The sequence below is a fragment of the Hyperolius riggenbachi genome, chromosome 6 (assembly GCF_040937935.1).
Source record: "Hyperolius riggenbachi isolate aHypRig1 chromosome 6, aHypRig1.pri, whole genome shotgun sequence".
Lineage (NCBI taxonomy): Eukaryota > Metazoa > Chordata > Amphibia > Anura > Hyperoliidae > Hyperolius > Hyperolius riggenbachi.
This window is the reverse complement of record NC_090651.1, coordinates 244,116,508-244,141,645: the sequence shown is the minus strand read 5'-3', so window position 1 is coordinate 244,141,645 and position 25,138 is coordinate 244,116,508. Positions and strand designations below refer to the sequence as shown.

The following is a 25,138-nucleotide window of genomic DNA, read 5'->3' as shown; positions in this document are numbered from 1 at the left end:
GGGATACGTACCACCGCTTACTCCGTGTGGGGATACGTACCACCGCTTACTCCGTGTGGGGATACGTACCACCGCTAACTCCGTGTGGGGATACGTACCACCGCTAACTCCGTGTGGGGATACGTACCACCGCTTACTCCGTGTGGGGATACGTACCACCGCTTACTCCGTGTGGGGATACGTACCACCGCTTACTCCGTGTGGGGATACGTACCACCGCTTACTCCGTGTGGGGATACGTACCACCGCTTACTCCGTGTGGGGATACGTACCACCGCTTACTCCGTGTGGGAATACGTACCACCGCTTACTCCGTGTGGGGATACGTACCACCGCTTACTCAGTGTGGGGATACGTACCACCGCTTACTCAGTGTGGGGATACGTACCACCGCTTACTCAGTGTGGGGATACGTACCACCGCTTACTCCGTGTGGGGATACGTACCACCGCTTACTCCGTGTGGGGATACGTACCACCGCTTACTCCGTGTGGGGATACGTACCACCGCTTACTCCGTGTGGGGATACGTACCACCGCTAACTCCGTGTGGGGATACGTACCACCGCTAACTCCGTGTGGGGATACGTACCACCGCTTACTCCGTGTGGGGATACGTACCACCGCTTACTCCGTGTGGGGATACGTACCACCGCTTACTCCGTGTGGGGATACGTACCACCGCTTACTCAGTGTGGGGATACGTACCACCGCTTACTCAGTGTGGGGATACGTACCACCGCTTACTCCGTGTGGGGATACGTACCACCGCTTACTCAGTGTGGGGATACGTACCACCGCTTACTCCGTGTGGGGATACGTACCACCGCTTACTCCGTGTGGGGATACGTACCACCGCTTACTCCGTGTGGGGATACGTACCACCGCTAACTCCGTGTGGAATTGGTATTTTTACATAGATGCCATTACTTTGGGCCAAAAGCTAGTAGGATAACTACATAGGCAATAAAGAGCTGAGTTTTGTGTTTTTATAGCATATGGTGCCAGACTGTAGTTATTACTATGTTTCTGTATCTATAGACATAATTATATTGCTTTTGACAGAATCATGCATGGGAATATGTGGCAGCAGGGGGCCTAAGACAATTGTGGGCAGGGGTGACTGACGAGACTGCTCTGGGCTGCAGCTATTTCCAAGCAGTATTTGCATGTCTCCTTATTTATGTAACAGAAAACTTTGCGAATAAGGGTTTAAAAGTATAGTTATGCTTTAAACCTGATGAAAATAGACAGCTATTCAGCTTCTTGTTACCTTGGCTAACCTCATATGCTGATGTATGTTGCTAACCTTTCTGTGTCTGGCAGGTGCGGGTCAGGATGTTGGACGCAGCTGTATTCTGGTGTCTATAGGTGGCAAGCATGTCATGCTGGATTGTGGAATGCACATGGGTTACAATGATGATGTAAGTCACTACATGGGATATGTCTGATTTGTGTCACAGGTATCTCTTTGACAGATGCTACATATGTACAGATTATGAGATCTTGAGTTTGAACAGAGCTGCTGTAATATTTATTGCTGTGCGCAGAAAGCACATGCCAATATTATAACTACCGCCAGCAGGTTACAGCGAGCTATGCTATTAGCTATTAACATAACAATGCTCGCATTACTCATATACCGCGGGCCGCACTAATAGTGTAACTCTCTGTATTCTGCTGCTGGTAGCAACTTTAATATTGCCATGCGCTGTCTGCGCGCAGCAATATCACCCCTCTATTTGCTTCTAATGATAAACAAAAATTATCACAAGTAGCTTGATTGTTTTTTTTTTTTTTCCCAATTAACAACCATCTTCACCTCTCCATCAAAGTAACACTATTATGATGTTTTTCTTTGGTCAACAGCGGCGCTTTCCAGACTTTTCTTACATCACACAAAGTGGCCGTCTGACAGAGTTCCTGGATTGTGTTATCATTAGGTAACTGAAACTGTCACTAAGCTGTTGTTTTATATTCTTACATTTTAACACCAGTGATTACAGTTGGCTAATATAGAAAATAAAAAAAAAAATCCTGTTAAATAGCATCCCCTTTTAGAATATTGCTGCATTTAAATTAGAAAAAATAACTTCTACTACAGTAAATGTTCCGTTATCCAGAACAGGAAAAAAAAAAAAAAAAAAACCCCGGCCTTGCATGATGCATAAAGCTAATTTTACAATACTTTACACAGTAATAAACCTGTGTTGCAATAATTTAAGTTTGTCTTTTTTTAATTGTTTTTAATTACTGTATTTCAACATTAATACAGAGTTTATGGTAAACCTACAATGTGGGGCATAGGGGTTGATTCAATGCTGTATGCTGCTGTAGTGCAGCATAGTGAGCGCTAGTAACTTTACACCCGTATTTGCTCAAATGACAGGCAGCCTATTGGGCCAATCAAAGAGCGGGGATCATGGTCTTTAAAGTAACTGGACCCGGAGGGGCTCAGGGTGGGACAAGTGGAGCGCCCGTTATTAGCAAATCTGGGTGTTAAGTTACTAGCGCTCGCTATGCTGCACTACAGTAGCATAGCGTGTGCTCCTTTGGCTGTTGATTACGCTCGCTATGCTGACAGTATCGCACATAACATGCAGACTGATTAAATAGCACGAGTAACAGGAGGCTACTCACGCTATTATTGTCAGGGAATCAACCCCTCTGTACTGTATTAGCAGTGTTCTCCCCAGGCACTTTTAGCCGGGTGCTCCACCCGGCTAGTTTTGGTGACCACCCGGCTGTCATCGGCTCATCTCCTCCTATACTGTAAGCAGAGTTGCTTACAGAAGCACTGGCCCTGCATTCTCTCATCTCTGACCACCCGGCTACTTTTTCATGCCACCCGGCTACTATTTCATGACACCCGGCTGGAAAAAAATTCTGGGGAGAACACTGATTAGCTTGAAGCACCTTCAGCAGTTCCTGTGTGTACAGTACACACTGACTCACAGGCACATACTACTAGAGCTGTTTTTATGCGGATACTTTGTATATTAATACAGCAAACTGTGCCAACACATCAATGGGCAATGACTAGTGTTATTAAATGTCCAATTTCAAATAGATAAATCAAACCAATAGCATCAATGGATATTTGTGTGTGATTGCTATCAACAGAGTCCAGTAAAAGTCAAACAGCAATAAGATATGACAGCGCTCCTCCACTATTCCATCTGTTTGTCTATAAAAACAAATATGGGATGTGGGGTGTTGTGTTCCAACAGTAGAGTACATTTTGAAATACAAAGGCTTACTTACATCTTGAAAGTGGAATGCTATTCTCCCTATTATTAGTTACAGGTAGGATGCCATACAATGCAGTCTGTATAGTAAAAGTCCCTCTTCCTTCCAGTCACTTTCACCTGGATCACTGTGGAGCTCTACCTTATATGAGTGAAATGGTTGGCTTTGATGGTCCCATTTACATGACACACCCCACTAAGGCCATCTGCCCCATCTTGCTAGAAGATTACAGGAAGATCACAGTGGACAAGAAGGGGGAAACCAACTTCTTTACCTCTCAGATGATAAAAGACTGTATGAAGAAAGTGGTGGCTGTGAATCTTCACCAGACTGTGCAGGTAAGGTAGAGGGGCGATCTGCAGTATCTCAGCATGTCCTGACAGCAGGTTCCGGGCATTCTGGGTCTGAAGATCCTCTGCAGCTGTGCGTGCAACAGGCTACTTATTTATTTATTCATATACTCGATACAGCAGGCCTTACTTTCTTTCTAACAAAGACGTGTTGTGCAGAGTAATGTAGTAAAGCAAGCTCGTTCGACTTACATATGAACCGATTCACAGACTTGTTGGCAGTCAAAAATTTTGATATATTTCCAAATCATCATTTTTATTTCTAGTTTTTGTTTGTTTTGCAGGAAATTAAAAAAAAAAAATCAACAGACATAACATAATGCATTTTTGAATGATCTTCGGTTCAGGCTCTTTCACATGTATGGTGAGGTGATGTCCATTATGACACTTCAGCAAAGCAGGTAGCATGAAAGTCTATAGACCTTCTTGTTCCCATTGGGCGTTGCGCAATGTGGATGAGCCCTTCCTAAGGGCTCTTTCACATCAGACAAGTTAGAATTGCATCTGCACCAATGGATATGACGTGCCGTGACCACCCCTGGAGTCACAGGGATAAGTACTTAATCAGTTGAAAGGGTCCGCACCGTCTAAAATGTAGTATTTATTTAAGCTCTTAAAATCATCAAGGACAAAGATAAAAATGTGTGCCGGGTCACCATTGACGCACGGCGTTTCGGATCACTCCTTCATCAGAATGGTTCCAATGCACACTGTCAAATCACAACAACCTTGTCCTTTATATATTACCACAGAGGACCTGATAGAGAACTACAACATGCCTATCACAATTTGCATATATGCATATTCATATCTGTATGAGCCAATAGAAACAGCAGATATATCCAAACAAAACTAGCATCTGCAAATGCTGCATGGATCACATGTGAGAAACAGCGAGGGAACTTACATCAGACTGTTCAGGATAAAGGTCACCAGCGGATCCACATAGTTATACACCATATGCACTCCTTAGTCAACACAAGATGTGTAATACACGTCTATTTAGTTGATCCTGTCATTGTGCTCATAGGTGTTCCAGAGCGGAGCCGGCTGATCCACAGCCCTGCCAACTTCCGCATGTCTACCGCATTAGAGCCCCTCCTTCGTCTCCAGCCTATCAAACACATGCCGACAACGTCCGCTCCTGAAGCTCAAAGAGCTTCAACCAATCAGTGCGGCGCCTACAGCGTCCGCACTGAGGACTACAAAATGTTTAGGACGGCCCTCTAAATTACGGCCTATCCCCACAAAGCCATCGTTCTTTTGGCCAATCAGTGCGGCGCCGACGGCGTCCGCACTGAAGGCCACGGTCCATACACTCCAATCATGCGGCATACACAGCTTCCGCTTCTAAGGCGGCGCATATCCACGTTCTCACCCAATCAGAGCGGCGCCCACAGCGTCCGCTCTGATAATGGGCATAGAGCTGTAAATCCTCCAACCAATCAGGTGGAGGGTAAACAAACGCCACACATTGGATGTAGTGCAATGGACTGTAAGAACAGGGAAACAGCAATTTACTCCCCAAAAAGACTCAGTATAACATACAAACACACTAATATAGAGAGCATGCACATTACTGCACCTCTATTTACTCACAACTCCCCAGCATATATATTACTTCGGATCCCTCTGTTTCTCACATATGACCCACTTTCTCAACATCAGCTTCACCTGTCAGATAGAAATAATCAAAATTAGAAATCACATAACATTAGCAAAAATAGTCTCATAGTATATTATTAAGGTCATATTCTCTATTTAATCCTTTAGGCTCTAGAGTTTCCAGTTTTTTAATCCAATAGTTCTCACGTTTAAGCAATAATTTATGTCTATCACCCCCCCTCCTCTGGATCGGAACTCCCTCCAAAACCTGTACTCTAAGCTGTGTCAAACTATGATGATGGTTTACAAAATGCTCCGAAACTGACAGATCCATATTTCTAGTTCGTATATTAGACTTGTGGGATGCCACTCTATCCCGTAAAGCCTGTGTGGTCTTTCCAACATAACCCATCCCACAGGGGCACTTCAGCATGTAAACAACATAACTAGAATCACAGGTAAAAAAACCTTGTATCCTGAATTTAGTGCCCCTACTGGGATGGGTAAAGGTGTCACCTCTGCAGATAAAACTGCAGAGGTGACAACCCAAACATGGGAAAGTCCCACACCTCACCGTTCCCCGTTTCTTCTCAGAACCTATGTCCCCTTTTACCAGTATGTCCCTCAGCGAGGGTGCCCGCTTAAAGGACATAAGGGGATGATTATGGAATTCTCTAACATGTGGAAGTCCCTCTCTCAACATTGGCCAAAATTTGTTGATGATACCTGATATCTTTTCAGACAAGATGTTATATGTGGTGACACAAGCCACCCTATCTCTATAGTCGACATTAGTCTGTTTCCGCCCAACTCTCCATCCCTTGCCAGCTCTCACCTTGAAATCATCTGTCAAACATGTAATAGGATAGCCCCTGGCCAGAAATTTATACTTCATTTCTTCCAAACGAAGTATCTTAGTTACAGGGTCACTAACAATCCGTTCAATCCTTTTATATTGTCCCTCGGGGATATTCACTTTAATGTGAGGAACGTGAAAGCTGGCAAAATGGAGGATTGAGTTTCTATCAGTTGGTTTGGTGAATAGATCCGTGATCAGGCGGTCTTCCCGTCTGATCACCCAGGTATCTAAAAAGCTCACCCTCTCACAACTGCTTTCAAAAGTCAATTTGATTGCCGGACAGGACACATGTAATTGATCTCTAAAGGTCTCTAGGCTCGAACGTGGCCCCGCCCATAAACAAAAAATATCATCAATATAGCGTCGCCACAACAGGGCATGTTCGCAAAAAAGAGGACTGGAGTAAACAAATGCATCCTCATATAAACCCATAAATAAATTAGCGTAGGACGGGGCCACGTTCGAGCCCATCGCTGTACCTCTGTTGTATATAAAAGGTGTCCCCAAATAGGAAGTAGTTGTGTCTTAATAATAAATCTAACAGTGCCAGCAAAAAAGATCTCTGCTCCTTATCAAAATCTGTACTAATCAACAGATAGTGTTCAATAGCCTCTAGACCTGCCTCATGAGGTATGGAGGTATATAAGCTATTGACATCCATAGTAACCAATAAGACACTATCATCTAGGCCTTGTATGTTAGAGATTGACTTCAAAAAATGTTGAGTGTCCCTCAAATACGAGTCCAAAGTAAGCACAATGGGATTCAGAATCTTATCCAAAAAGATTGCTATATTTGAAAAAATTGAGTCCACCCCCGAAACTATCGGGCGACCAGGAGGGTTTTGTAACCCCTTATGTATCTTGGGTAGCGTATAAATAATTGGAATCCTTGGATATTCCTTCATTAAGAATTTCTTTAGTTCCCCATTGATCAACATATTCTCCTCCGCTTGATTGAGTAAACGTTCAATCTTCCTCTTGATCTCATGAGTAGGATCACCCAGAGCTTTTAGATAAACTTCCTCATCATTCAATTGTGAAAGGATCTCCCCTTTATATGCTGTGGTATTTTGAATAACGACCGCTCCACCTTTATCAGCTGCACGTATAGTTATTGCAGAATTGGTTCTTAGCTGTTTAATTGCCAATCTTTCTTCCTTAGTTATATTGCTTTCAATATGCTTCAGTTTCTTAGTTTCAAAGTCAGCCTGTAATGTCCTAATTTCCATTGTTACCTGTGAGATAAATCTATCAATCACTGCATGACTGCCCGGTTGAAATGAGCTCTTATTCCTCAAACCCCATTCTTTCAAATTGATGGTTTCAATTGAATCGGTATTAGGAGTTGAAAACACAAGACCTGAAGAAAAAAAGTTTTTCAACTTAATGGTTCTAAAGAATCTATATAATTCAATATCTAGCTGAAAAAAATCAGGGTAATTAGATGGGCAAAATGATAGTCCATAATTCAGAACTTGATGTTCAATTTCGGTGAGCTTATGGTCAGAGATATTAACCACTAAATCGACAGGAATCACTTTCGATGTCTCAATTCCATTGAGGAGCCTCCTTTCTGCTTCTCTTTGTTTCTGTTTCTGGTATTTCTTTCCTCCCCTCCGCTTGCACTGTCGGAATTCCGTGATTGATCGTCTGTTGTTTGTAAAAAATCTGATGACGATTGGTCATTAGGATCCCCTGGAGCTCGAGGTTTCGGATGTTTCTTAAATTTCTTAGGCTTATTAGGTCTGTTCCGTCTGAAAGGGACATAACCTCCACCTCTCTGCCATCGATAGACATATCCTGTCTGATAGTCTTGTTCGTCACGATGGAACTTATTGCGTTTTTCATCCTCTAAAATTACCTCATACTCCTTCATTTTCGTTTCTAGATCCTGATAGTATTTATCAAACTCGGTCTTTTCCAACATTTCTGATAGCTTCAATTTGAGGTTTGTTATCTGTTCACTCAATTGTGGAAGCTCCTTCATGATTCTCTGAACCGTCACAAGGATGGCATCAAATGCCGCTTTATTCCAAATTTGCTCCCAGGTTTTACAAAATTCTTTGCATCTAGGAAAAAGAGTCGGTGAAACTTGGGCCCGCACATTCCTTGGAATCTTCCCTTCTCGGTAATATTCCACTAAGGCCTTAGCATGTGTGTCCAACTCAACATATCGTTTTTTCAGAGACTCCAAATCCCTCTTAGCAATCTTTGGATCAGGTTTTTTCAGAATGCTCGTACCAGCAGGAATCAGAGCCATGATACTTGCTGCATCTTCATTTGTTAAGGAAAATGAAATACTGGTTGCTCTATCGCCCAAATCTTCCATCGTGCTGGCTTGCATTACTCCACTACTTGTTCAAGTTAGAATTGCATCTGCACCAATGGATATGACGTGCCGTGACCACCCCTGGAGTCACAGGGATAAGTACTTAATCAGTTGAAAGGGTCCGCACCGTCTAAAATGTAGTATTTATTTAAGCTCTTAAAATCATCAAGGACAAAGATAAAAATGTGTGCCGGGTCACCATTGACGCACGGCGTTTCGGATCACTCCTTCATCAGAATGGTTCCAATGCACACTGTCAAATCACAACAACCTTGTCCTTTATATATTACCACAGAGGACCTGATAGAGAACTACAACATGCCTATCACAATTTGCATATATGCATATTCATATCTGTATGAGCCAATAGAAACAGCAGATATATCCAAACAAAACTAGCATCTGCAAATGCTGCATGGATCACATGTGAGAAACAGCGAGGGAACTTACATCAGACTGTTCAGGATAAAGGTCACCAGCGGATCCACATAGTTATACACCATATGCACTCCTTAGTCAACACAAGATGTGTAATACACGTCTATTTAGTTGATCCTGTCATTGTGCTCATAGGTGTTCCAGAGCGGAGCCGGCTGATCCACAGCCCTGCCAACTTCCGCATGTCTACCGCATTAGAGCCCCTCCTCCGTCTCCAGCCTATCAAACACATGCCGACAACGTCCGCTCCTGAAGCTCAAAGAGCTTCAACCAATCAGTGCGGCGCCTACAGCGTCCGCACTGAGGACTACAAAATGTTTAGGACGGCCCTCTAAATTACGGCCTATCCCCACAAAGCCATCGTTCTTTTGGCCAATCAGTGCGGCGCCGACGGCGTCCGCACTGAAGGCCACGGTCCATACACTCCAATCATGCGGCATACACAGCTTCCGCTTCTAAGGCGGCGCATATCCACGTTCTCACCCAATCAGAGCGGCGCCCACAGCGTCCGCTCTGATAATGGGCATAGAGCTGTAAATCCTCCAACCAATCAGGTGGAGGGTAAACAAACGCCACACATTGGATGTAGTGCAATGGACTGTAAGAACAGGGAAACAGCAATTTACTCCCCAAAAAGACTCAGTATAACATACAAACACACTAATATAGAGAGCATGCACATTACAGTAATGTGCATGCTCTCTATATTAGTGTGTTTGTATGTTATACTGAGTCTTTTTGGGGAGTAAATTGCTGTTTCCCTGTTCTTACAGTCCATTGCACTACATCCAATGTGTGGCGTTTGTTTACCCTCCACCTGATTGGTTGGAGGATTTACAGCTCTATGCCCATTATCAAAGCGGACGCTGTGGGCGCCGCTCTGATTGGGTGAGAACGTGGATATGCGCCGCCTTAGAAGCGGAAGCTGTGTATGCCGCATGATTGGAGTGTATGGACCGTGGCCTTCAGTGCGGACGCCGTCGGCGCCGCACTGATTGGCCAAAAGAACGATGGCTTTGTGGGGATAGGCCGTAATTTAGAGGGCCGTCCTAAACATTTTGTAGTCCTCAGTGCGGACGCTGTAGGCGCCGCACTGATTGGTTGAAGCTCTTTGAGCTTCAGGAGCGGACGTTGTCGGCATGTGTTTGATAGGCTGGAGACGGAGGAGGGGCTCTAATGCGGTAGACATGCGGAAGTTGGCAGGGCTGTGGATCAGCCGGCTCCGCTCTGGAACACCTATGAGCACAATGACAGGATCAACTAAATAGACGTGTATTACACATCTTGTGTTGACTAAGGAGTGCATATGGTGTATAACTATGTGGATCCGCTGGTGACCTTTATCCTGAACAGTCTGATGTAAGTTCCCTCGCTGTTTCTCACATGTGATCCATGCAGCATTTGCAGATGCTAGTTTTGTTTGGATATATCTGCTGTTTCTATTGGCTCATACAGATATGAATATGCATATATGCAAATTGTGATAGGCATGTTGTAGTTCTCTATCAGGTCCTCTGTGGTAATATATAAAGGACAAGGTTGTTGTGATTTGACAGTGTGCATTGGAACCATTCTGATGAAGGAGTGATCCGAAACGCCGTGCGTCAATGGTGACCCGGCACACATTTTTATCTTTGTCCTTGATGATTTTAAGAGCTTAAATAAATACTACATTTTAGACGGTGCGGACCCTTTCAACTGATTAAGTACTTATCCCTGTGACTCCAGGGGTGGTCACGGCACGTCATATCCATTGGTGCAGATGCAATTCTAACTTGAACAAGTAGTGGAGTAATGCAAGCCAGCACGATGGAAGATTTGGGCGATAGAGCAACCAGTATTTCATTTTCCTTAACAAATGAAGATGCAGCAAGTATCATGGCTCTGATTCCTGCTGGTACGAGCATTCTGAAAAAACCTGATCCAAAGATTGCTAAGAGGGATTTGGAGTCTCTGAAAAAACGATATGTTGAGTTGGACACACATGCTAAGGCCTTAGTGGAATATTACCGAGAAGGGAAGATTCCAAGGAATGTGCGGGCCCAAGTTTCACCGACTCTTTTTCCTAGATGCAAAGAATTTTGTAAAACCTGGGAGCAAATTTGGAATAAAGCGGCATTTGATGCCATCCTTGTGACGGTTCAGAGAATCATGAAGGAGCTTCCACAATTGAGTGAACAGATAACAAACCTCAAATTGAAGCTATCAGAAATGTTGGAAAAGACCGAGTTTGATAAATACTATCAGGATCTAGAAACGAAAATGAAGGAGTATGAGGTAATTTTAGAGGATGAAAAACGCAATAAGTTCCATCGTGACGAACAAGACTATCAGACAGGATATGTCTATCGATGGCAGAGAGGTGGAGGTTATGTCCCTTTCAGACGGAACAGACCTAATAAGCCTAAGAAATTTAAGAAACATCCGAAACCTCGAGCTCCAGGGGATCCTAATGACCAATCGTCATCAGATTTTTTACAAACAACAGACGATCAATCACGGAATTCCGACAGTGCAAGCGGAGGGGAGGAAAGAAATACCAGAAACAGAAACAAAGAGAAGCAGAAAGGAGGCTCCTCAATGGAATTGAGACATCGAAAGTGATTCCTGTCGATTTAGTGGTTAATATCTCTGACCATAAGCTCACCGAAATTGAACATCAAGTTCTGAATTATGGACTATCATTTTGCCCATCTAATTACCCTGATTTTTTTCAGCTAGATATTGAATTATATAGATTCTTTAGAACCATTAAGTTGAAAAACTTTTTTTCTTCAGGTCTTGTGTTTTCAACTCCTAATACCGATTCAATTGAAACCATCAATTTGAAAGAATGGGGTTTGAGGAATAAGAGCTCATTTCAACCGGGCAGTCATGCAGTGATTGATAGATTTATCTCACAGGTAACAATGGAAATTAGGACATTACAGGCTGACTTTGAAACTAAGAAACTGAAGCATATTGAAAGCAATATAACTAAGGAAGAAAGATTGGCAATTAAACAGCTAAGAACCAATTCTGCAATAACTATACGTGCAGCTGATAAAGGTGGAGCGGTCGTTATTCAAAATACCACAGCATATAAAGGGGAGATCCTTTCACAATTGAATGATGAGGAAGTTTATCTAAAAGCTCTGGGTGATCCTACTCATGAGATCAAGAGGAAGATTGAACGTTTACTCAATCAAGCGGAGGAGAATATGTTGATCAATGGGGAACTAAAGAAATTCTTAATGAAGGAATATCCAAGGATTCCAATTATTTATACGCTACCCAAGATACATAAGGGGTTACAAAACCCTCCTGGTCGCCCGATAGTTTCGGGGGTGGACTCAATTTTTTCAAATATAGCAATCTTTTTGGATAAGATTCTGAATCCCATTGTGCTTACTTTGGACTCGTATTTGAGGGACACTCAACATTTTTTGAAGTCAATCTCTAACATACAAGGCCTAGATGATAGTGTCTTATTGGTTACTATGGATGTCAATAGCTTATATACCTCCATACCTCATGAGGCAGGTCTAGAGGCTATTTGAACACTATCTGTTGATTAGTACAGATTTTGATAAGGAGCAGAGATCTTTTTTGCTGGCACTGTTAGATTTATTATTAAGACACAACTACTTCCTATTTGGGGACACCTTTTATATACAACAGAGAGGTACAGCGATGGGCTCGAACGTGGCCCCGTCCTACGCTAATTTATTTATGGGTTTATATGAGGATGCATTTGTTTACTCCAGTCCTCTTTTTTGCGAACATGCCCTGTTGTGGCGACGCTATATTGATGATATTTTTTGTTTATGGGCGGGGCCACGTTCGAGCCTAGAGACCTTTAGAGATCAATTACATGTGTCCTGTCCGGCAATCAAATTGACTTTTGAAAGCAGTTGTGAGAGGGTGAGCTTTTTAGATACCTGGGTGATCAGACGGGAAGACCGCCTGATCACGGATCTATTCACCAAACCAACTGATAGAAACTCAATCCTCCATTTTGCCAGCTTTCACGTTCCTCACATTAACCCTCCTGGCGGTTTGCAAAAAAATCGCCAGGGGGCAGCAAATCTTTTTTTTTAAATTTTTTTTTTTTTTTTTTCCATGTAGCGAGACAAAGTCTCGCTACATGATAGCCGCTGCTCAGCGGCATCCCCCCAGCCCCTCCGATCGCCGCCGGCGATCGGAGATCCGGAGATCCCGTTCAAAGAACGGGATCTCCTGGAGGGCTTCCCCCGTCGCCATGGCGACGGGCGGGATGACGTCACCGACGTCATCGACGTCGTGACGTCAGAGGGGACTCCGATCTGCCCCATAGCGCTGCCTGGCACTGATTGGCCAGGCAGCGCACGGGGTCTGGGGGGGGGGGGCGGCCGCGGCGAGAGGAATTGCGGCGGATCGGCGGGTAGCGGCGGCGATCGGGCACTGCACGCAGCTAGCAAAGTGCTAGCTGCGTGCAGCAAAAAAAAAATTATGCAAATCGGCCCAGCGGGGCCTGAGCGGTGCCTTCCGGCGGCATAGCCCGAACTCAGTTCGGGCTTACCGCCAGGAAGGTTAAAGTGAATATCCCCGAGGGACAATATAAAAGGATTGAACGGATTGTTAGTGACCCTGTAACTAAGATACTTCGTTTGGAAGAAATGAAGTATAAATTTCTGGCCAGGGGCTATCCTATTACATGTTTGACAGATGATTTCAAGGTGAGAGCTGGCAAGGGATGGAGAGTTGGGCGGAAACAGACTAATGTCGACTATAGAGATAGGGTGGCTTGTGTCACCACATATAACATCTTGTCTGAAAAGATATCAGGTATCATCAACAAATTTTGGCCAATGTTGAGAGAGGGACTTCCACATGTTAGAGAATTCCATAATCATCCCCTTATGTCCTTTAAGCGGGCACCCTCGCTGAGGGACATACTGGTAAAAGGGGACATAGGTTCTGAGAAGAAACGGGGAACGGTGAGGTGTGGGACTTTCCCATGTTTGGGTTGTCACCTCTGCAGTTTTATCTGCAGAGGTGACACCTTTACCCATCCCAGTAGGGGCACTAAATTCAGGATACAAGGTTTTTTTACCTGTGATTCTAGTTATGTTGTTTACATGCTGAAGTGCCCCTGTGGGATGGGTTATGTTGGAAAGACCACACAGGCTTTACGGGATAGAGTGGCATCCCACAAGTCTAATATACGAACTAGAAATATGGATCTGTCAGTTTCGGAGCATTTTGTAAACCATCATCATAGTTTGACACAGCTTAGAGTACAGGTTTTGGAGGGAGTTCCGATCCAGAGGAGGGGGGGTGATAGACATAAATTATTGCTTAAACGTGAGAACTATTGGATTAAAAAACTGGAAACTCTAGAGCCTAAAGGATTAAATAGAGAATATGACCTTAATAATATACTATGAGACTATTTTTGCTAATGTTATGTGATTTCTAATTTTGATTATTTCTATCTGACAGGTGAAGCTGATGTTGAGAAAGTGGGTCATATGTGAGAAACAGAGGGATCCGAAGTAATATATATGCTGGGGAGTTGTGAGTAAATAGAGGTGCAGTAATGTGCATGCTCTCTATACACCATATGCACTCCTTAGTCAACACAAGATGTGTAATACACGTCTATTTAGTTGATCCTGTCATTGTGCTCATAGGTGTTCCAGAGCGGAGCCGGCTGATCCACAGCCCTGCCAACTTCCGCATGTCTACCGCATTAGAGCCCCTCCTCCGTCTCCAGCCTATCAAACACATGCCGACAACGTCCGCTCCTGAAGCTCAAAGAGCTTCAACCAATCAGTGCGGCGCCTACAGCGTCCGCACTGAGGACTACAAAATGTTTAGGACGGCCCTCTAAATTACGGCCTATCCCCACAAAGCCATCGTTCTTTTGGCCAATCAGTAATGTGCATGCTCTCTATATTAGTGTGTTTGTATGTTATACTGAGTCTTTTTGGGGAGTAAATTGCTGTTTCCCTGTTCTTACAGTCCATTGCACTACATCCAATGTGTGGCGTTTGTTTACCCTCCACCTGATTGGTTGGAGGATTTACAGCTCTATGCCCATTATCAAAGCGGACGCTGTGGGCGCCGCTCTGATTGGGTGAGAACGTGGATATGCGCCGCCTTAGAAGCGGAAGCTGTGTATGCCGCATGATTGGAGTGTATGGACCGTGGCCTTCAGTGCGGACGCCGTCGGCGCCGCACTGATTGGCCAAAAGAACGATGGCTTTGTGGGGATAGGCCGTAATTTAGAGGGCCGTCCTAAACATTTTGTAGTCCTCAGTGCGGACGCTGTAGGCGCCGCACTGATTGGTTGAAGCTCTTTGAGCTTCAGGAGCGGACGTTGTCGGCATGTGTTTGATAGGCTGGAGACGGAGGAGGGGCTCTAATGCGGTAGACATGCGGAAGTTGGCAGGGCTGTGGATCAGCCGGCTCCGCTCTGGAACACCTATGAGCACAATGACAGGATCAACTAAATAGACGTGTATTACACATCTTGTGTTGACTAAGGAGTGCATATGGTGTATAACTATGTGGATCCGCTGGTGACCTTTATCCTGAACAGTCTGATGTAAGTTCCCTCGCTGTTTCTCACATGTGATCCATGCAGCATTTGCAGATGCTAGTTTTGTTTGGATATATCTGCTGTTTCTATTGGCTCATACAGATATGAATATGCATATATGCAAATTGTTTCACATCAGACAACGCAAACAGGAGCCGTTCTCCTGCACGCGTTGTCTGCCTGCGGCGTGTCGTCGGGTATCTGCGGTGCGACGCAATCAGCGGCGGTAACTGGTAATTAAACCCGACGGAAAACGCCGGCTCGCGGGTGCGTTGGAAGAAAAACTGCGCCCGGGTGCGTCGGAACCGCAACGCATCGAAACGCAGCGTCGAGTGTGAAAGGTAAAATGAAAGTCTATGGACTTTCATCTTACCTTGGTTAACGCAAACGGCTTCCTTTTGCGTTAACGCACAAAGTCTGACCTAATGTGAAAGAGCCCTAATGACTGTCTGCATGTTCCAGTTCTTAACCATTTTCACATGCATATGATGCAAAATGCACAAGACCAATCAATATTTACTAACATGTCCAGCATCTCAGGGACCTATAAATCATTTGTTTTATCAGTGGCTTCTGATTGATCAGTTAAAGAATTAATTTCTGATCATCGTAAAACCTGATCATTTTTTAAGGGTTTTTCGCCTTCCTCTGGATCAATTAGGACATGGAGTTTTATGTGCAGGCGTGTGTGAAAAAGGACGTAGACTATAAAAGCATTTTGCAGGAACTGATCTTTTGCATGTGTACAGCATCTTTAGAAAGATCAATCTTTCAAACCTCCCCAACAAACCTACGTGACAGATAAATTCCTTAGTTTGCAAAGCTTTTTATCTAATGGGTGTACTCAGCTTGAGAATAGACTTTGTAGGTATGTTCTCATACTACATGGAGTAAATTGGCCTTATGCTAGGTACACACGATGCAATTTTCTAAAAGATTTACAGTCAGACTGATTATTTCCAACATGTCCGATCTGATTTCCGATTCATTATCCATAGATAGTAAATTTGTCAAAAATTGCATTGTGTGTACCTCGCATTAGATCTTTCATTTTCCAAAGACTTTTATTTCATGTGTGTACCTAGCATAATTGTTTCTCTTCATAATGGCCAGATGCAGCATAAAATTCTAATGGAGATAACTTGCCACTATGCAACTCATTCACTTGATTCAGTAAAACAGTTTGTGGGAATTTTGACGTGATACTCATTCAAATGAATGAGAGAGCATTATTCAAAACACAAATGGTAGAGAAAATGCTGCAAGTGGGTTCCAGGCCTTACTAACTGAAACTGTCACTTCTAGGCCTGAATGATAAATCAAATGTAAACCAAGATCACGATTTCAGAATCGTCAAAGCGGCGCTTTCCATGATGATGTCATTTCCGCCTGAGAGACGTTTGAAGAAGCGGCTGCAGACTCAAAGATGCCCCCCACCCCCAAGTTCCGGCGCGTGCATCGGCGGCGTTGGACATACCTTCCGACTCGAGTGCAACGCTATCCGTCCTCTCTCGCTGTCTGCCGGCTCTTGTGCATGGCATATTTCCTGGTTCCTGTATGTCACGTGACATACAGGACACAGAGACACAGAGCGGGCACAGAGAGAGATATAGAGGGGGAACAGAGAGAGACACACAGAGAGTGCACAAGAGAGACACGGGGGCACACAGAGATGCAAAGGGTACACAGAGCGACAAAAGGGGCACAAAGAGAGACACAGGGGGTGCACAAAGAAAAAACAGGAAGACAGAGAGACCCAGAGGGGGCAGAGAGAGAGACACACAGATGGGGGCACAGAGAGACACAAAGTGGACACAGAGTGAGACAAAGGGGGCACAAAGAGAGACACAGAGGGTGCACAAAGAGAGACAGGGGGACAGAGAGGCACAGAGTGGGAACAAAGCTTGATATGAAGGATATCATGAATCGAATCGGAATCACAATTTTGGACAGAAATCACTCGATTCAATTTTTTTCCTAAAATCGTTCAGGCTTAGTCACTTCTAGTACTCTTTAAATGGACCCTGAGCTGGTGCTAAAATCAAAATTTCTACTTACCTGGAGCTTTCTCCAGCCCACCATAGGCCGCGAGGTCCCTCTGCTTCTCTTGGCTCCTCTCCCGGTCCTGGCTGGTGGCTTCGTTATTGTACGACTTCTGCCTGAAGCCGTCAGGGGTGCTTCCCGCTTGGCTGATACTCCGTCATCACACCGACTGTCATGAGAGTCCTGCGCATGCAGGGTTCAATATTAGAGAACCGTGCATGGGCAGGACTCTTACACCGGCCGGCTATGCGTCTTCACTCCGGCCGGCGTGGTGACGGATATCAGCCAAGCGGGAAGCAGCCCTGACAACTTCAGGCAGAAGCCATACAATAACGGAGCCGCCAGCCGGGACGGGGAGAGGAGCCAGAAGGACGCCGGGGGACCTCACAGCCTACGGTGGGCTGGAGGAAGCCCCAGGTAAATGGAAATTTTGATTTTAGCACCTGCTCAGGGTCCCTTTAAGTGAAACCTCATATACAAAGGAAAATATGTGTTGTGACCATCTAGATGTTCCTACGTGGCCTTATAGTTACTTGCATGAGGAGACATGAACCCCAAACCTTTAGTGCTGTAGCATGCAAATACTGACTAACCATGGCTTTGTCCTTTCTTAAGATTCACAGTTGGTGTATTGCTTTGATGGGCATTCTTGTGAGCGGGAGAGAGTGGTCATTTCAGACATTTAAAAGAAAACTATGTATCTGTGTGATGGTGTGCTCTAGGTTTTCAGACAACCTGTTTCCTCTTAATGGTGGGCAATAGTTGTTACTGGCAAGTGTCTGTGCTGCAAATATTTGTATCCTCACACAGTGTAAATACTGTTGTACAGCTACTGAAGCTGATCTGTATTCATAAGTTATCATTTTTTTTACTAGTTTGATGGTGTTTTTGTTTTCTTTTTATTCCTAGGTTGATGAGGAATTAGAAATTAAAGCCTACTATGCCGGGCATGTCTTAGGGGCAGCCATGTTCCAGATTAAAGTTGGCTCGGAGTCTGTTGTGTATACAGTAAGTGCATGTGTTTGATTTTACTGAGTGTGTGCACAGTCGTCGATGCCCAGTTTATATTCTTCTTATGTACCAAGCACTCCTAAGGCACCAGGACATAAACAGTGTAAATAACCAGAACAGTGCTGAGTATGCATATGTCTATAAGAGAGGCATTACCTACAGCATCTGTCTCTCACAATGATGCCACCAAGCATTCCACTAACCTGAACTGCAACAGTTCTCCAGGCACAGGAGCCTTGGATAGCAAGTGGTGTACTGTACTCCTTTCACCCATGCTTCTGAGTCATAACAGACTGAGTAAAACCATTAGGTATCATAGGTTAAGAAAAATTGGACATGGATTTTCTATACTTTTTTTATAAAATGTACCACTCATCAAGCTACGACTCACAGGGGGAATAGTAATTAGTGACGCCTAGAATTTGAGCGGCAGCAGGTGAAGCGTCATTCTGCTCATCCTGCAGCAAAGTGACCATAATACATGTATGTGTAGGCTGGGAAGGAGAACAGTCTGTTACTGGTTACAACTAATCAAAGTCCATATAGAGGTGGTCATTGCCTGCTTAACGCCAATAAAGAGCTAATGAAGCGGTTTGAGGAGGACCCCGGCTGGGTCCCGCTGGTCCAAGGACCCTGGCGGGGTTGCTACCTTTGCATCCCCTATTGCTATGCCACTGTATGGGAGATATTATTTATCACTCTGTTTATTGGGTAACCCTCGCTGTGTACGTTTTGATTCTTCTATTGTATATTGAATTCATTTAAGTGCTTTTCAAACTTTTCTTTGCCCTTTTTAATACATCTTTGGTGTATTCTTAACAAATATACATAATTGTGCCAAGGGATTCTTTAGATGCCAATGCCTACAAGGGGGTACTTGGTAAAAGTTGCCCGTTATAAAGTGGTATATGCTCTAAAAAAAATGTTGGTAATCTCTGATAATCCTATGTTTTTTTTTTCGTTGTTTTTTTTTTTTTTACTTGGGTTATGAAACCAGGATGTAAAATGTTTATATGGAAACATCGAGTTCTCTAAAGTAGGTTTTCTGAAACTTATCAAAAAATGTTTTTCTTGTGCAAATAATAAAGCATCTGTGATCTGTAAGGGACTGCTTAATCCTTATTATTATATGATGCCATAGTTCAGTCAAAATGGGAAAACACCGCTGCACTCACTCTTACCATCTCAAGGTGCTGGAATCGGGCAGCAGTACTAGAAGGAGAAGGAATATCTGCACTCACCGACGGGTGGCATCCAAATTATTTTATTAACCACTTTCGGATTTCCCAGACGCATAACTACGCCCCTATTGACTTAATTAGCGGATCAGGGGCGTTTATAAACGCCCCTGCCGCTATTGTGCTGTGCGGGCGCGATCGCGCGCGTGCACGCGCGCGCTCCCGCGCTCCCGCGCTCCCGCCCGCGGGTGCGCGCCCCCGTGCGTGCACGTGCACGTGCACCAGCTTCATTTATTTCTGGGTGGGATTGATGAATGGGAGTAATTACTCCCATCACCAATCAGATGCCTGTAACCATGAATGAGCACTGCTATAAGCCAATAGCAGTGCTCATTCATTTGTGAGGTTTACAAACAATGTTGCCAGCACTTAAGAAGATACAGTTACCTTGTAATCACTCCTGAGAGGATTACAAGGTAACTGGATCTTCTTTTCTTGTAGTCTGACTGCCACCTAGAGGATTTTATAAATATACCAGGACTTATAAATAAATATACCAGGACTATATACCCCTGATCAACCCTGATTAACCCTGATCAACCCTGATCTAATCCTAGCCTCCCTTGCTTTTTTTTTATGGTTGGAAATATAGAAATAGTGTATCTTTTCATTTTTTTCTCTTTTTTCTTTTTAAAATGCATAGAGAATAACATTATTACTAAAATAAAATATCACCCTTGAAAAGCCTAATTTGTGGCGAAAAAAACAACCTATAGATCATTCACATGTGATGAGTAGCAATAAAGTTATCAGTGAATGAATGGGAGGAGCGCTGAAATGTAAAAGTTGTTTTGGTTTTAAGGGAAGAAAACCTGTGATCCTGAAGTGGTTAAACAACCACAAGACAGAGATAAAAGGCTAACATGTCAGCCTTTTATCTCTGTCTTGTGGTTGTTTAATAAAATCATTTGGATGCCACCCGTCAGTGAGTGTGGATGTTCCTTCTCCTTCTATATGATGCCATAGCCATCTGAAAATCCTGATCAGTTCAGTTGTTCAGGCCTCCCCATGTGTTGCTGGCCTCACTTGTAGCAATCCACCTGCCAGGATCACTGTCTCATTTATGTAGTTCTTGCGGGAACTTCAGAGGATGTCTCTGCAGTGTGGTGCTGCACACACATCTCCTGCATCCACGCTTTATAGACTCCATTGATTAGTACGTGCTAGTCTGCTGGGAGCCAAAAAGCATGTCTGTATAACAGTAATTTTACATCTGCAAAAATCATCATCTGAAAATGTTGTTCTGTGTGATGACTGATAGGTGCAAAGCAAATGCCTCATAATCGACAGTAGCCAAAATGCCCACACAGGGTCCAAGGTAATTGTAATCAAGGGAGAGGGGACCCTAATCTAACCCATCGTGCCGTAGTAACAACTGCAGACCTATAAGAGCGATTATGATTGTGCGGACAGATCAGAACAAATAATCCACAAGGACCACATATTGGTGAAATTACCATTTTTGTCTAGGAGAAATACTTATTGAAATTGGGCGATTGTCTAATTATTTCCCATATGTTCAGCCATGTACAATGCAGTTCTCCTTTTTTCTTGTCTGCTTAATGGCACAAAATAATTGTGTTCATTTTTGTTTTATCATCCAGGGAGATTACAACATGACACCGGATCGGCATTTAGGGTGAGCTTTGTGTGTTTGGGAGGCGACTGCTATGTGGATAGGCCTATCCGTGTAGAATATCAGTGATTGTTCAGTGTAAATGACTGAAACAAATATTGGTTGTCTTTTTTTTTCAGAGCTGCCTGGATTGACAAGTGTCGTCCTGACTTGCTGATAAGTGAGTCTACATATGCAACCACCATAAGAGACTCAAAAAGGTGCCGGGAGAGAGACTTTCTGAAGAAGGTCCATGAGTCTGTAGAAAAGGGTGGAAAGGTAACTGTAGTTGTCACACACACACGCACACACACACACACACACTTCACCTTTTTTCCTGAGATATCTCCTAGGACAGTGGTTCCCAACCTTTCTGACGTCGTGACACATCATGCCAACCCTTAACCTCCACCCTTAAATAGAACTATATCCACAAGCAACCACTGCGCTTACTTGTACCCTGCAACAAGATCAAAGAATGCACATAGTGCCCAGTACTGTTTGCAACTGGCTACAATGGACACCCCGTGCCGCACTCCAGGGGGTAGTGCCACCACCAGGATAAAGGTGGAAAAGCCTGTAAGCCTGCATTTTAAACTGAAAAGGTTTTAAATAAACGGATTTTATTGCCATCTGATGTCCCTACTCCTTGGCTGGCTGGATAACAGAGGTGGATGTGACATGCAAAACAACAAGACGCGCTTCTGGTGAGTGCACCCACAAAGGGGGAGCTGAAAGTTTACCTTTATCCTGGTGGTGGCACTACCCCCTGGAGTGCGGCACAGGGTGTCCATTGTAGCCAGTTGCAAACAGTACTGGGCACTATGTGCATTCTTTGATCTTGTTGCAGGGTACAAGTAAGCGCAGTGGTTGCTTGTGAATATAGGAATAGTGATGAAAAATAATCAGTGGGACAGTTAGCCCCCCACCCATTTAGAATGATAGCACAGCACTGACAATTTGCACCACGCGTTATAGCCACAGTGCGCCCTCCCAAAAAAAAGCCCTCAGACTCAGTATAGGTAGGTAGCCAGGTATAGGTGCCCCCAGTATAGGATCTCATGAGGAGGTGCCTCCAGTATAGGTAGCCAGGTGTTGGTGCCCTCAGTAAAGGTATCCAGCTATAGGTGCCCCAGTATAGGAAATCAGTTGTAGGTGCCCTCAGTATAGGCAACCAGCTATAGGTGCCCGGTCGCTCAGGTCAAAGGCCAGCTATGCCCAGCACTGTCTTCAAGTGTATTTAAGTTTTTTTTATTATTTCAAAACCGCAAAAAAATGGCAAGTCAATGCAACGTTTCGAGAGGAGCCTCCTCTCTATCAAGCTGACAAGCCCTCTGAATCAATACAATCTCAGTCAGCCTTAAAGGGAACCTAAGCTGAGAAGGACGTGTATTTTTCCTTTTAAATAAATACCAGTTGCCTGACTCTCCTGCTGATCCTGTGTCTCCAATAATTTCAGCCATCGCCACTGAATAAGCATGCAGATCAGGTGTTCTGACTGAAGTCAGACTGGATTAGCTGCATGCTTGTTTCAGGTGTGTGATTCAGCCACTATTACAGCAAAGAGATCAGCACGACTACCAGGCAACTAGTATTGTTTAAAAGGAAACATCCATATCCTTCTAAGTTTAGGACAGGTTCCCTTTAAATAGTGGTTGCTCCACAAAGGAGCCAATCAGAATGGCCTGGGCACCCTGTAGCTGGGTTTCTAAATCCAAACTCCCACTCAAAGGAGGACCTGATCTGGAACTACATCTATTTTTATGTTCCAGTCGCCTTGCAAAGGCCGCCTGAACTTACATCATGCATATACTATATTGGCCCCATATTTCTGTTTAATCAGTAAGATAAAAAGTTGCTTGCTTAGCACTTACTATATTTAGACTTCAAGCATGTTCAAGCTGATGTCTTTATTGAACGTCTAAAGGGCATTGTTGGATAAACTTTTGGGATCTCCCACAGTGAGTTTCATTGGTGTATAAAGGTACACAGCTCTTCTCACGAAAATGTAAACCTATAAACCTCCCTACACACAGTATAGTGTTCTGTTAGATGTGCTGGAGAAAGCACCCTCCGTGTGCTTATAGTACTGATGACACAAACATTTTGTAGCATAAAAAATTAGTCTTTTTATGGGAGTCATAAAAATGTTATGGTTAGCGAGGTAACGCAAACAGGTTTTTTTTTTCCCCTCTTATCTACCATTTATGGCTAACACACTAGCGAATACTAGTAGTAAAAACTACTGGCAGTGAAAACTATAACTATTTCTGCAGACATCATCAGGCCTTCTAGCTTTTGTGCTCTTCTTTCAGAACTGCTTCTGCAGCGTCTTGACCCCAAAGGTCACAAAAGTGAAACTAAAAGATTGCAGGAGATAGGAGCGGCAGGGAGAGGAGGTAATATACACTACCTAATGCAGCCACTCCACCAGATCAGGTAGCATGTTTGTTTGTTTTTACTTTTAGGGCCAACTCTGTTCTCTTTAAAATTAGAAGATAGACACAAAAGCTATGCAGGTAGCAGGTTGCAGGAATAATGTCTGACAGATTATCATGATTGATGGATATGGATTTGTTTATCAGTCAACCACTCAATATCTTTCCCATTTCAGGGTTGTTACTGGAATCACAGATCCTTTTTTTGTTTTGTTTTTTTGCCAGGTTCTTATCCCAGTCTTTGCTCTAGGAAGAGCTCAGGAACTTTGCATCCTACTGGAAACCTTCTGGTAATATTTGTTTCTGATTTTTAATTCTAAAGACTTCTGAAATTGTTGTTCCAAATCCTACTATATCCACACAAAAGTCACACAAGTCTGAGTGTGGAATTGTAATCCAGTTGCACAAATTGCATCAGCTCTTATTTAAAGTGAATATGGACAATCCGTTCCATACACATTGTACTTTGCTCAGTGGCTCATATTTAAAGATAAACATAGGGTTTTCAAGGATTCACAATTATTGATCCTACCCTCACCCCCAAACACCCCGCTGTAAATGATTAAAATTCCTGTACAGACTGTAAATGCATTTTTGTCTTCTCAGACTCCTTATTTACTCCCATTCTTTACTCCTGACACATCTCCTCCTCCCATAGGGCTTTATTGATGGGAGGGTGAATGTTTCAGATCTTGCCTCCTCCAAATTGGAAAGCTGCATGATTGGCTTATGTAGGAGCAAGAAGAATCCAGTTTCTGTCTTGTTACCACTGTGCGAAGTTACAGTATTAACAGGGATGAGGCAGGGGGTAAGAAAGTGGCCATTTTATTTTTCTACATGTAGAGTTAGGCGGTAAGAAGGTGGCCATTTTTTGTTTTTTCTACATGCAGAACCGTTTTTTGCCTCCCTTAGCTGGTCTTTAACACTGGATCATTGCCTGACTTAACACTACACTGACTACAGCAGTACACTAAGATTAGTATACCTGCTGATTGATTAGCCAGTCCCCAGTAATACCCTTGTATGGAGTTTCAGATATTCAGGCAGAGTAATTTAGTGACAAACTTGACCTTAGCAATGATCAGTAACTAAGCTGATTTTAGTAAACTGTTCTAGTTATTGTATGTTGTGATAGCATGGCAAGTAAATGGAGTAAAGAAAAACAATTACCGTAAAGCAAACAAGCAATGCTCTGTACTGTACTTGTATTTAAAGCACACCTGAACTGAGACGGATATGGAGCCTGACATATTTATTTCCTTTCAAACAATACCAGTTGCCTGGCAGTCCTGCTGGTCTCTTTGGCTGCATGTGTGTCTAAATCACACACCTGAAACAAGGTTGCAGCTAATACATAAAACATCTCTGCATACTTGTTCAGGGTCTGTGGAAAAAAG

General features: G+C 43.7%; 1 protein-coding gene across 1 annotated transcript in view; it reads left to right on the top strand.

Moving 5' to 3' along the window:
- Positions 1-25,138, top strand: part of INTS11 (integrator complex subunit 11) — a 72,109-nt gene that overhangs the window by 13,426 nt on the left and 33,545 nt on the right. The window contains exons 3-9 of the mRNA XM_068240601.1: positions 1,326-1,423; positions 1,869-1,942; positions 3,358-3,586; positions 18,349-18,447; positions 21,293-21,327; positions 21,444-21,582; positions 23,967-24,031. Coding sequence (XP_068096702.1) covers positions 1,326-1,423; positions 1,869-1,942; positions 3,358-3,586; positions 18,349-18,447; positions 21,293-21,327; positions 21,444-21,582; positions 23,967-24,031 — 739 coding nt within the window. The remainder of the gene's footprint in view (positions 1-1,325; positions 1,424-1,868; positions 1,943-3,357; positions 3,587-18,348; positions 18,448-21,292; positions 21,328-21,443; positions 21,583-23,966; positions 24,032-25,138) is intronic.